Here is a 12,531-nt window from a genome sequence, read left to right as displayed (position 1 = left end):
GGGTTGCCTTCCACCATATTGAACCGTCTTCACTTCCGGGCTGCAGGGGCTCAGCTAGGATGCCAAAGGACACCCTGAGCAGCAGAGGCGGGGTGCTGGAGGACTCCCTGAGCAGCAGAGGCGGGGTGCTGGAGGACTCCCTGAGCAGCAGAGGCGGGGTGCTGGGGGACACCCTGAGCAGCAGAGGGGGGGTGCTGGAGGACACCCTGAGCAGCAGAGGCGGGGTGCTGGAGGACTCCCTGAGTCGGGTGTGGGCCAAGGGGCACAGTGAGAGCCCCACTGGCATTACACTAAGGGAACCAGGACCTGCAAAAGCACATACTGGTCTCTGGTGTCCGTCCCAGGGGGAGGAAGGTGCGCAGTGTCCCATCGCCCACTGTCTTCCTCAGAGTTTTCTTTTGCTGCCCTGTATTGCTCGTTCCTCCGTCCTGTTTCCTCCCTGCTGCCTCCTTTCCACAGCCAAGCTCCTCAGATCGAGGCTCCATCTCCCTGTGAGGGGCTTAGAATTCAGAGGTGCGTAGGTGGCCTCATCTGAGTTCCCAGGTGGTGCAGACTCTTCCCCACAGCGTGACAAATGGTAGCTGAAGCTTCCTTGAAAACTGTCATCGGAAATGCATCACCACAAACCACCCTTTCCTTGTTGGATGGCCCTGACTGCTGGGACTTTCTCTCTTCTGCTGACACCCGTTGCTGACTTGTACCCACTGGTTCTAGCTTGGCTGTTTGGAGCCCAGAAGTGCGGGTCTTCGTTGTCACCTGGGGCAGGCCCTTCCTCTGCCATAGACCTTTGTTAGGTTTGTCAAATAAGGAGACAGAGGGTCACAGCACAGTGAGGCGTCTGAATAGAAAATTGCAAAGCAGTATGGGAAGTCCCGCCATGGCTGTGGTGGTATGTGGGCTGTGTGTGTGCACATGTGTGTAAATTTGTGTGCCTTTTAGTTTGTCATTTGGACAAGCAGGGGGTGTGGAGTTGAGGGTGTTGCGTGTTACCTGTGTTCAAGGTCTAGAGGCGTATTTGGTCAACTTGTCCCCCAGAATTGTTGGAGCCCCAAGGGGTGAGAAGTAAGTACTCATGGATGTGTATTTGAGAGTCATGGCCTTGAGGGTTCAGGGGTCGTGGGAGAGAGGATTTATGGCAAATCCCTGAGTGCTTTGTCTCTCACTTTCTCCTAGTGCAGACAGGGAGGGAAGCTTGAAAGGGGGCAGTGACAGGGACAGATTCGAATTTTGGGGCAATTCACTCTAGGATCAGGAAGGAGATGGTTTGCAGACCTGTCAGTCAAGATGACTTTTAGCAGAGGCACCAGCCGAAGGTGTTTGAGGATGAGGATGGATGCTCATTTGGGTTCGCTGAGGTGTTGGAGGCCAGTGGTTCCAGGGTGGGCTCGGCCGCCATCAGGGTCCCAGGGGCCGTGTTTCCTTCTGAGACCCTCAAGGCCTTGCGCCGTCTTTTGCTCGCTCTCTTGTAGTTCCTGGGTGTTTGCCTCCGTTCCAGGCGGTGCACGTGGCAGTGCCTGGCTAAGAAGAGGGGCGTTTCTTTCTTCTTAGGGAAGAAAGCTGCTCCCAGAAGCCCCCTGGCAGCTTCCCCCCAGACCCCCTTCGGCCCCCTGAGGTCCTGTAGCCCCAGTGGCCTGGTGGCTGCGCAGCGGGAGGGGCTCTGCCCTGGGCACCGGGGATGGGTCTGGTGGCCGGAGCAAGGGCACTGATGGGGGAGGTGAGATTCTCACCCTCTCCCCTCCCACCCCCGGGCTAATGCAGGCTCTTCCGAATTCTTATGTGTTCCATCCACCATCCACGTACTGCTCAGCTCTGCGGTGTGTTCTAACATTTGATGCCCACAGCAGAGTCAAGTTCTAGTTTATCCAGGGCACAGCCAGGAGCTCCCTTCTGATCATGCAGGCCAACCCTGTGCGCCCACTTCTGGTTTTTTTAGTTGATTCATGCCATTAACCCGGGTTCAGCTTGCGGCAGGCTCAGATTCTCAGGGCGCTGCCATTGTATGTGAACACATCTGCCCTGCTGCGTCACCCGCGTATTGAATTCTCTCCCTTGGTGAGTTCTTTCATAAAGTGAAGCGTCATCTTAAATGCAAACTGTCCCTTGATAAGTTCCTGCTTCTTCATAGCATCCAATATATTCTACTGTGGCTCATGCACGCATGTCACCCGGTGTGCAGGCCCCATAAAGAACTCTGTGTCAGGCAACTTTAGGCTTTTTGAAATGTTTGTAACACAGCCACTAAAAAATGATCTAAAAAAATTCCCGTCAGGCCTGATGCAGATCAGATGTCACAGGATGTAAGCCCTGGCAGTGACTTTGCAGGTCACTCAGTTTGCCGTTTCTTCAGCACCACAGGGGTCGTCATGCTCTTCAAGAGATGGACCTACATGATGGTCCTTGCCTTCCCCGCTTCAGCCTTGGAGAGTAATGTGCAGTCTGCGTGATTCACGATCTCATCTGCTGGTTTTTCTTTTTAATTCAGTGTTAACATGCTTAGTACTAACACTAGTTATGTGACTAAGGACTCGCTCCAGTCCATTAAATTCCCTGTGACTGTTTCCTCCAGGTCTAAACATGGTCCAAGTACTTGGATTATGGGGACAAACATTAGTGTTTGTGTTGATCAGTCTGCCCCATTAGGCACGTTCTTTCCTGGCCTCATCTTGGGAGCACCTTCCTCCCCCCAGCAGGCTTCCCGAAGAATTTGTGTCTCCCTGTTTTGTCTTGGCCCGTTGGCTGGCACATTTATGTGCGGGTCTGGCTGTTGGCTGACCTGCATCGTGGGAAGCATGGTCGTACTGAGCTGTCTCAGGCCGTCTCCCCCTTCGGTCTCTCCCATTTTCTCCAGCTTCTACCTTATCGCTGCCTAATTCCCATCCCACCTGCGTGACGCCCCCACCACCCACCCCGTGCCGCTGCTTTCCGAGCCCCTACTGTCCATCCACCTGTGTGTCTGTCTGCAGCCCTGCACAGACAGCCCCTCCCCAACCGCCACATCTTTGCTGAAGGGCTCTGTCCCTTCCACTTGTCATGATGTTCCCAAGAAGGGATTCTCTGGCAGGTTAGTTCAGGTCTGTGTGTGATTCTACGACCAAAAACTCCTTTCCCCTTCCTTCCCTGTACTTCCCTGTACTCTGGAATCCAGAACAGCATGCATCCAAGAGATGCGCCCCCTATTTTATTCCTCACTTTGGTGCTGAAGTCTTTCTTCCCCCTCAGGCTACTGCCAAGTGTAGCCGTGCGATGTTAGCCGCCTTCCTTCTGTGGCTGACATCTGTATTCTTCAGTGGGTTTATGTGTTTTTTGAACCCACCCACTTCATCCTCTCCAGTGGTGGCAGCACAGACACAGGTAAGCCCTTCTCCCACATAAAATGTGGCTCCTTGTTGCCTTCCTTGGCGGCGGGGGGGTGCTGTGGGCCAAACGTGGCCGTGGACATGTTTCACTTGACTTTCCCATTCATCATTTTAAGAATTTTTAGATTAGGGCCGACCTTGAAACATCTGAAGATTTCAGGTAAAAAAATCAGAATTTCCGGTCTCCCTTTGGACAGTCCCAAAATTTGATGACTTTGTCCTAAGACCTGACAGGGTGGCCCTGGCTGGAGCTGGGCCTGTGCTCTGTCACCCGTGTCCTGCTTGGCGGCTTCCCTCCCTCACCGCTAGACTGGCGTCCGGGGTCGCTGGCATTTTCCGCCCTGCTCTCATGGATGGAGGGCCCAGACCTCTCGGGGGCCTTCGGGCCCCTCTGGAATCCTAGCTTTCCCTCCCTCCACTGGTTTATTTCCACCTCCCTGCTTCTCCATGAAGTTGTAGCCACACAGCACTCTAAGCTGATGGTTTCCTCCTTGTCTTTGCTATCTTTTCTTGCAGTGGGGTGTCGCCATTTGTTTCGACGCCCACACCATCGCTTCACAGACGCTGTGTTCACAGTTCATGGAAGGATCGCCTCCCCAGAAAGCCTTTTCTGACTTCTCGAGAGGATTCTACCCTCCCTTCTCATTTCACGTGGTGCGCAGATGACTGCCCTTGTCTGCACCTTTTCGCGCCCCCTCACCCCTGCCCCGTCTCTCTCAGATTGCAGGGCATTTAAGGGCAGGGTCTGCTCTGTGCCTTACCGGTCTTGATGTCCCCTGCAGAAGGCACCTTGTAATTGTAGCTTGGGTGATTTCCTCCTAGGTGTAAATCTTGAGACCGTATCTTCCTTAATGACTCTGAAGCCAGGTAAGCTCGTGAAAACAAGGGGAGGGGTCATGCCTGCTTTATCAACACCATACCCCCGGTGCCTCGATGGTGGCTTATGGCAGGAGTGCCATATTTACTGCATTAGATGAGACTGGAGAAACAAGGATGATGCCTGAAGTGACAGAGAGGCCTGCGTAGCAATGAGGACCCATGTGGATATATCACACACATATTTCTTTTATGGTTGCATAAAAAAGTTATGGGCGCTCTCCAATTCTATCACAGGTATAAAAGGATATTTTATACATCTTAGTATTATTTGACCTTCAGGTGATGAATCTGACCTTGAACTGGAAAGAAAGTATAAGGAAGATGATCGAGAAAAGACCCCAAGGAGGCCGCGGACACAAAGGACAGAGAAAGTCCAGAAGATCTCCTCGGGAAAGGAGGCCGGGCAGGTTTCCGGAGCGAAGAAACCCATCATCAGTGTGGTTTTAACAGCACACGAAGCTATTCCAGGTGGGCAGCAGTGGGAAGGGGCCACAGAAGAATGTGCGGGCGAATCTGTGCCAGGCAGCCTGACCGCGTGGACCCTGGGGCTCCAGCACGGTCAGAGGAGCTCGTTTCTTTCCTCACTCCCCTGGCCCAGCCCTGTCCCGGGTGTGTCCCTGCTCACCACGCGGAGCAGTGTGTCCCTTGTGGGAGACAGACCTGCTGAGACCAGACGCCCGCAGCCTGCTGCCCAGGGCCCCTGCTCTCCCATTCCATCCGCGCAACTTCGTCCTGCATCTTTAGCGGCTCCTTCAGATATTTTATGACACTGGAGATTTCCATCTCCATTTCCTTCCACATCAAATACCCTGTGGAGATATTATACTACCTCTTTTTAAAAAAGGCCCCTTTCAGGAAGGGAGACTTTAGACAAAAAGCAGTGTGGTAGGATAGTAGGTTCCAAAGTAGAATAGTGGTTTTTTCACTATCCATTTGGGGGGATCGTTTTCAAATATATTTAAAAATCAAGTGTAGGATTTTAAGGGCAGCTATAGCTATTTAAGCATTTTTTTCCCAAATAAGCAGTAACTCTTTATTTAAAGTGAAAATGCCGGCAAAGTGCCTCTTTATACTTCAGTGTAGAGTGTAATGATCAGAGGAAATAAGGCACATAAAAACACTGGGCAAGAGGAACCTTCTGGAAAGTCACTTCAACTGCACCAGCCTGCTTCAGAGGGGTGTGAGCCCGGGTGGCTCCTGTTCTCAGTCGTGTCTAGAGGAAGTTCCCACACTAATGTCTTCACACATGGTGCTAGGGCTTTCATGACTTCTGCAAGTGAAATTGTCAATGGGGTAAAATTGTGATCGCTCTTTGCTGTTCTAGAACCAGGGGATAGATTGGAACCCTTTCTTTAACTTCACTGGGTGTGCACCTGTCCACATAGATGTAACGTGTCCACTGCTGTGCAAGGTCTTTGAGTGTTTCACACCCTAGAATTGTACAAGCAAAGGGGCCTTTGAGGTTTTCCACTCCAGACCCCGTCCTTTGCTAGGGTGGAAACGGACGCCCACTGATGCCGAGGTCATGTCATGTTTGGGACTGGACCCTTGGCAGCTCTGATTCCCACCCACAGCTGATGCCAGCACCCCATGTTGTCTTGGTGACTTTACACTTCCTCAGAGTTTGCCACAGGTGGTCGTGTGTGAGCTGGTGGGTAAACACGCATGCATGTATGTGCTTGTCTTAAGTTTTTGTCTCTTTATAGATCAAAGGGAATTACCTCAGAAGGATGTTTTGATAGATTATTAGAAAACTTGCCCTTCCCACCCACCAGCACACTCACACACACTCACAGGCATACACACATGCACACGCACACACACACACACATGCACACCTGTTACATGTGTGAACTGCAGGAAAACCAGTACCTTCACCGTATACAGTGAAGAAACACTGCGGGGGCTCCGCTCCCCCGAGGGGTGGGATCAGGGCCCCCCACGGTGCCCCTTTAAGGTGCTGTGTCTCGTGCCTTCCTCTCAGGTGCCACCAAGATCATTCCAGTGGAGGCCGGGCCCCCTGAGACGGGCGCTGCAAACCCGGAGGCCACCCCGGCCGACCCGGCGCCTCGCAGAGGGTACCAGGAGTACGCCATTCAGCAGACGCCGTATGAACAGCCCATGAAATCCAGCAGGTAAAGTGTGCGTCCTGTGAGACTTCAGCCAGAGCGGGACCCCCGTGATGGCGGCGGGGGCCCGAGGGCCAGCACGTTAGCGTTCCGGGACTGCGTTTGCACACTGGGTTGTGGAGGACATTGATTTCTGGATCGCACCCAGGAGTTGGACTGTCCATTATTGTGCCTGTGTGTTGGCTGAGCCCGGGTCGCTTCAGTGAAATGCGTGGCAGATCCACAGGGTTTTGGAACTGAGCACCAGTTGGCTTAATGAAGGGGGAGCATTTTACTTAAGTCAGACGTATGTTTCACCTTAATAAAAAGAGGTGTAAATAAGGCCTTACTTAGTACGTTTGCTGATTTTTATTTATCGAAAAATATTTTTTAAATTTTTACTTATTTTGAGAGAGAGAGAGAGAACATGTGCACACAAGTTGGGGGAGAGGCAGAGAAAGGAGAGAGAGAATCCCGAGCATTCTCTGTACTTGTGTGGGGCTGGAACTCACTAACGGTGAAATTATGACCTGAGCTGAAATCAAGAGTCAGATGCTTAATGGACTGAGCCATCCTGGTGCCCCCAAGTTTGCTGATTTTTAAGGTTGCACATATTGTAATGAAAAAAAATATCTCTGTTCCCTTCCCTCCCCGTTTTCAAAAGTAACACTTGTTGGGGCGCCTGGGTGACTCAGTTGGTTAAGTGTCTGACTTCAGCTCAGGTCATGATTTCCCAGTTTGTGAGTTCCAGCCCTGGGTCAGGCTCTGTGCTGACAGCTTGGAGCCTGGAGCCTGCTTCAGGTTCTGTGTCTCCCTCTCTCTCTGCCCCAACCCTGCTTGTGCTCAGTTTCTCTCTCTCTCAAAAATAAATAAATATTAAAAAAAAATTTTAATTAAAGTAGAAAGTTCCAGCACCCTGGATGATGTAAAGTAACCCATAGTTCTTCTTCTAGATACAACTACTGTTGCCACTATAAGTGTTTCACAATAGTCTAAAACAGAGTGCTTTAATTATGTTATTTTTTCTAATACAGAAACACAAGTGCATTGTTATCAACTTTTTTTTAAGACTTTCCACATCTTAGGGGCGCCTGGGTGGCTCAGTCAGTTAAGCGTCTCACTTCAGCTCAGGTCATGATCTCATGGTTCATGAGTTTGACACCTACATTGCGCTCTGTGCTGACAGCTCAGAGTACAGAGCTGCTTCGGATTCTGTGTCTCCCTGTCTCTATGCCCTTCCTCCACTCACACTCTGTCTTTCTCTCTCTTTCAAAAATAAACATTTAAAAAAAAATTATCACACTTTATTTTTTTTTGTTTTTAATTTTTTTTTTTTTTACAAATAGTTTATTGTCAAGTTGGTTTCCATATAACACCCAGTGCTCATCCCCACAAGTGCCCTCCTCCATGTCCATCACCCCCCTTCCCCCCATACCCATCAGCCCTCAGTTTGTTCTCAGCATTCAAGAGTCTCTCGTGGTTTGCCTCTCTCCCTCTCCCCCACCATTTCCCCCCTTCTTCTCCCCCATGGTTCTCCATTAAGTTCCTCCTAATCCTCCTATATGTGCAAACATATGGTATCTGTCCTTCTCTGCCTGACTTATTCGCTCAGCATAACACCCTCAAGGCCCATCCATGTTGCTACATGGCCAGATTTCATTGTTTCTCATTGCCATGTAGTATTCCATGGTATAGATAAACCACATCTTCTTGATCCATTTGTCCGTTGATGGACACTTAGGCTCTTTCCATGTTTTGGCTATTGATGAGAGTGCTGCTGTGAACATTGGGGTACACGTGCCCCTATGCATCAGCACTCCTGTGTTCCTTGGGTAAATTCCTAGCAGTGCTATTGCTGGGTCATAGGGGAGTTCTATTGTTAATTTTTTGAGGAACCTCCACACTGTTTTCCAGGGGGGCTGCATCAGTTTACATTCCCACCAACAGTGTAGGAGGGTGCCCATTTCTCCACATCCTCGCCAGCATCTAGAGTTCTCCGATTTGCTCATTTTAGCCACTCTGACTGGCGTGAGATGGTATCTCAGTGTGGTTTTGATTTGTATTTCCCTGATGTGGAGGGATGCTGAGCATCATTTCATGTGTCTGTTGGCCATCTGGATGTCCTCTTTGGAGAAGTGTCTGTTCATATCTTCTGCCCATTTCTTTACTGGGTTGTTTGTTTTTCGGGTGTGGAGTTTGGTGAGTTCCTTATAGATTCTGGATATTAACCTTTTATCTGATATTTCATTTGCAACTATCTTTTCCCATTCCGTTGGTTGCCTATTAGTTTTATGGATTGTTTCCTTTGCCGTGCAGAAGCTTTTAATCTTCATGAGGTCCCAATAGTTTATTTTTGCTCTTGATTCCCTTGCTTTTGGGGATATGTCAAGTAAGAAGTTGCTGTGGACTTTATCACCCTTTAAAAATCTTTTTTGGTACATATTTTGAAAAAGCGTTTGCTGTTGAATAGGGTGTACTGTAGTTTATGAAGCGGGTTTTGCTTGATGCGCAGTGTTGTGTTCAAGGTGCTGGTACCTTCGTCTTTCAGTTCTTCTTCACAACTTCTTGTGGGGTAAATTGCTAGCATTGAAATTTTTGTGTCAAAGAGTAGGAGAACTCTTTTAATTTAACCAGCATTGAAAGCTGCCCTCCAGATACCTTGGGTCAGTTGACAACCCTTAGCGAATGAGCAGGTGTGTTCTCCACACCCTCTCCAGGGTCTCAGTTTCACTTGTGACAGGTACCTTCTCAGGGGGATTAGCAAACTGCACCTGAGCTCTGAAAACATTTTCCCAGCTGAGAGCAAAGACAAAGAAAATGCCAGTTGCCAGTGGGTTTCCTTTGTTTCTAGAAGAGAAGAAATGAGGTGTTCTTGAAGAGAGCATCGCTTTTAGTGCGCAACAGATCTGGGCTGGCTCTAGACTCTTCTACCATGGTTCAGCTCAACAAATGAAACACCCGATATGTGCCAGGCACTGGGGATGAGAGAGAACAGGACAGACGTGCTCTTGTCTGGAGGAAGCCTTTACTCTGTTGTATTCGACTGAAGTGGATGTGCCTCTTAGCCTCTGTTGTACCAGCCGTAAGATTGTCTAGTACAACGTGACTTAGGTTAGTGGTGATAGTCAGTGATAAACCACACAAACACGGTGCCACGTGGGAAATGCTTCGTTGATTCGTAGCCTCTATCCTCTGTTGCTTGCGGCTGTGGGCAACTGAATTTATTGATGAAGTTGTAAAAGTACTCATTCCTTTGGCAAAACTGTCATGGAATTAAATTTGAAGACCATTCGGATGTCAACATAAGTTGATTTATAGACCTTAGCTAATTATCTTCATGCTATTTCAAGGTCTGCTGGGGAGGATTTTAGCTAACCAGTCATCTAGTTAACAGGCAAATCTATACAATATCTAATCAACAGGTTTTGGCTGTATTCCAGCTGTCGTGCATTCTATTAATATGGTACAAATTACAAAATAGTTATGAAAGAGGCTTTTTTTTTTTCTTTTTGCATGATGATGTTGCTTTGTAAAATATAGCCACAAGCCTCTAGGGTACACCAACAGATCAGTTAGGCTCTCACACAAATGTGACACAGATCGATTTTATAGAAAATTCTGGAAGTCTAGAAAACTGTAAGGAAAAGCATTATTTGTAATCTCACTACTGTAATATAACCACTGTTTATATATATATATTTTTTTTTCTTTTAATGTTTATTTTTGAGAGAGGAAGAGAGAGAGACAGAGTGGGAGCAGGGGAGGGACAGATAGAGAAGGAGACACAGAATCTGAAGCAGCTCCAGCTCATGAACCATGAGATCATGGCCTGGACTGAAGTCGGCAGCGTAACCAGCTGAGCCGCCCAGGTGCCCCACCACTGTTAATATTTTTAATGTGTTTCCTTCTAGCCTTTTTTCCAGCCCATATATTTTGTCACACTGAGTTTATATTTCATATGCAATTTTGTATCTTGCTTTCAAGACCTACACACATCGTGCTTATTACTTTGCTCTGTTACTCACATTATTCACAAATTATTTTCTGGTGATGGTGCTGTAACATGAGGATTTCTGTAATCTTAGCTTTTCACATCAAAGTGAATGAGACCTGGTAAAATGCCCCCTCTGATTGCACCCTGAACGGCTTCACAGCTGGTAGGAGTACTTGGCTACAGGGCCCTCCGTTCATGGCTGTCCCTTCTCCAGCTTTGTCCCCGTGTGAGCTCCCTGGGGTCTCGGGCCCCAGCAGGTGTTCCAGCCACCCAGGCCGTCTGTACGTCCTCTGTCTCTTCGCACAGGTGCGTCTTCCTCATTTCGGATGCCTCCCCTTTCCCTGGCTTGTGTATCCTGTTCACCTTCAGCTCTTTGCTCAAGTGTCCAGTGCTCAGGACAGCCTGCCCGGAGTCTGCCCTGATCTGGACTCATGGGACACCCGGCCCTTTTCTGTCATAGCAGGGAGCTTGTCGACCTTACCTGCTCCTTTTCATGGTTCTGAGTCTGGCCCGTCACCTCCTCCAGAAAGCGAGCTCCAGGAGAGCATGAGCTGTGTTTGCTTTTGTCCCTCTTGTGTCCTCAGTGCCTGGAATACTTATTTTGAATGAGCGAGTGAATGAATGAATGAATGAATGAATGAGTGAATGAGTGAAAAAAACAGATGTGCAAACAAACTCGTCCCTTATGTGGGGACCTTCAAGCAGCTTTTCACTGTGAGCACCTTTGTTCGAGCACCTTTGTATTCTTTCCTGTAGTTGACTCCCAGAAGTGAGTAACTTTCTAAAATGCAGTGGTGAGAGCGCCTCTCTCCCTGCACGGGGAACATTTGGAGTGAAATAATTTTATAACAGTCATATCATGGCTCTGTGTGTCAGTTCACAAGGCTGAGAGTGGGCAAGGCTTATGGTTTGGAGTCTGACGTAGGCTGCTTAGCATCTTCAGCAGATTCATCACCCTTGGCAGGAAACAGGGCACAGAGGGATTTGTCAGGTATCTCTGTAATAAAACAATAAAAAGTCAGAGCAAAAGATCCTCCTAAGACCATTTAGATCTTCCATTAGAGGAGAAACAAACTGATTTGTTTATTTAATTAACATTTTGAATCTCGGGTTTCTTTCTCCAGTGTTCTTTATACCAATAAAATCTATCACCTTCTGGGTTTCTTTGTCATTAGAGAAAGATCCAAATTAGTTTCCTGAAATTAGCCTTGGCTTTTAGCATGCAGGCAGAGTGCTCACTTTCAAATTTGAATATTTTAATTACATTATATGAATTGTACCCTCTGGTGTTTATGAACTACAATCGACTTAAATATTTTTAATTTAAAGACAAGGCATCCTATGTTGATCAAACATAGTTGAATGGGTAGTTCCGTAAATACAGACTTTGCAGTTACAGTGGGCACAGCTTAATGGTCTCTGGTCAACAGCATTGAAGGATTATCGGTGTTCCTCGGGGACCTTCCCGGACAGCTTGGATGTTCTGTCCAGAGGGAGTAGTTTCAGAGGAGAGGAAGCCTCACCTGCCAGTCTGACTCATCTGACAATTCCTGTCCCTGGTGCATGCAGAGTACTTTGGTGGCCATCATTCACTGATTGCAGAAACAATAGCCCTGGAAGTCTCATACAGGGGGCTTTCTCTGTGTGTACAGTTACACTGGGGAGGTGGTGTTTGCTGACATTATAGAGGATGAGGGGGAACATGCAGGCTCTAGATGCAGACAGTCTGCTTCGGGTTAAATCCTGGTTTCACCACTTACTAGATGTATGATCTTGGGCACAGACTCAGTTTTGCCATCTGTAAAATGGGTGTAAGAGTAGGGCCGGGAATAAATATATTCAGTGTGGGGTTTGGCAGTTCACACGTCCCTAGTGATTTCTGACTGTTACTACCATCTCATACACGTGGCCGTATTGAAAGAGAGCACCCATGAGGCAAACCATGCTTTTATTCCCCATCTCATACACAAAGTCTGACCCAGTGCCTGAAATATACTGGCAGGAATTCATGCATGGTGATCATTAACAGGTGATTCATGGGCGCCTGGGTGGCTCAGTTGGTTAAGCATCCGACTTTGGCTCAGGTCATGATCTCACGGTTTGTGGGTTTGAGCCCCACCTCGGGCTCTGGGCTTACAGCCAGCACAGAGCCTGGAGCCTATTTCAGATTCTGTGTCTCCCTCTTTCTCTGACC

General features: G+C 48.5%; 1 protein-coding gene across 3 annotated transcripts in view; it reads left to right on the top strand.

Annotated features, from left to right (window-relative positions):
• Positions 1 to 12,531, top strand: part of ZFAT (zinc finger and AT-hook domain containing) — a 196,780-nt gene that overhangs the window by 71,027 nt on the left and 113,222 nt on the right. For all 3 annotated transcript variants that reach the window (XM_039240202.1, XM_039240201.1, XM_039240203.1), the window contains exons 4-5: positions 4,515 to 4,703; positions 6,220 to 6,370. In XM_039240202.1, the coding sequence (XP_039096133.1) occupies positions 4,515 to 4,703; positions 6,220 to 6,370 (340 nt within the window). The remainder of the gene's footprint in view (positions 1 to 4,514; positions 4,704 to 6,219; positions 6,371 to 12,531) is intronic.

This window comes from Hyaena hyaena, unplaced genomic scaffold, assembly GCF_003009895.1.
Source record: "Hyaena hyaena isolate Hyena2069 unplaced genomic scaffold, ASM300989v1 scaffold_169, whole genome shotgun sequence".
Taxonomy (NCBI): Eukaryota; Metazoa; Chordata; class Mammalia; order Carnivora; family Hyaenidae; genus Hyaena; species Hyaena hyaena.
The sequence above is the reverse complement of the archived record's forward strand: the minus strand, read 5'-3'. Positions and strand labels throughout refer to the sequence as shown.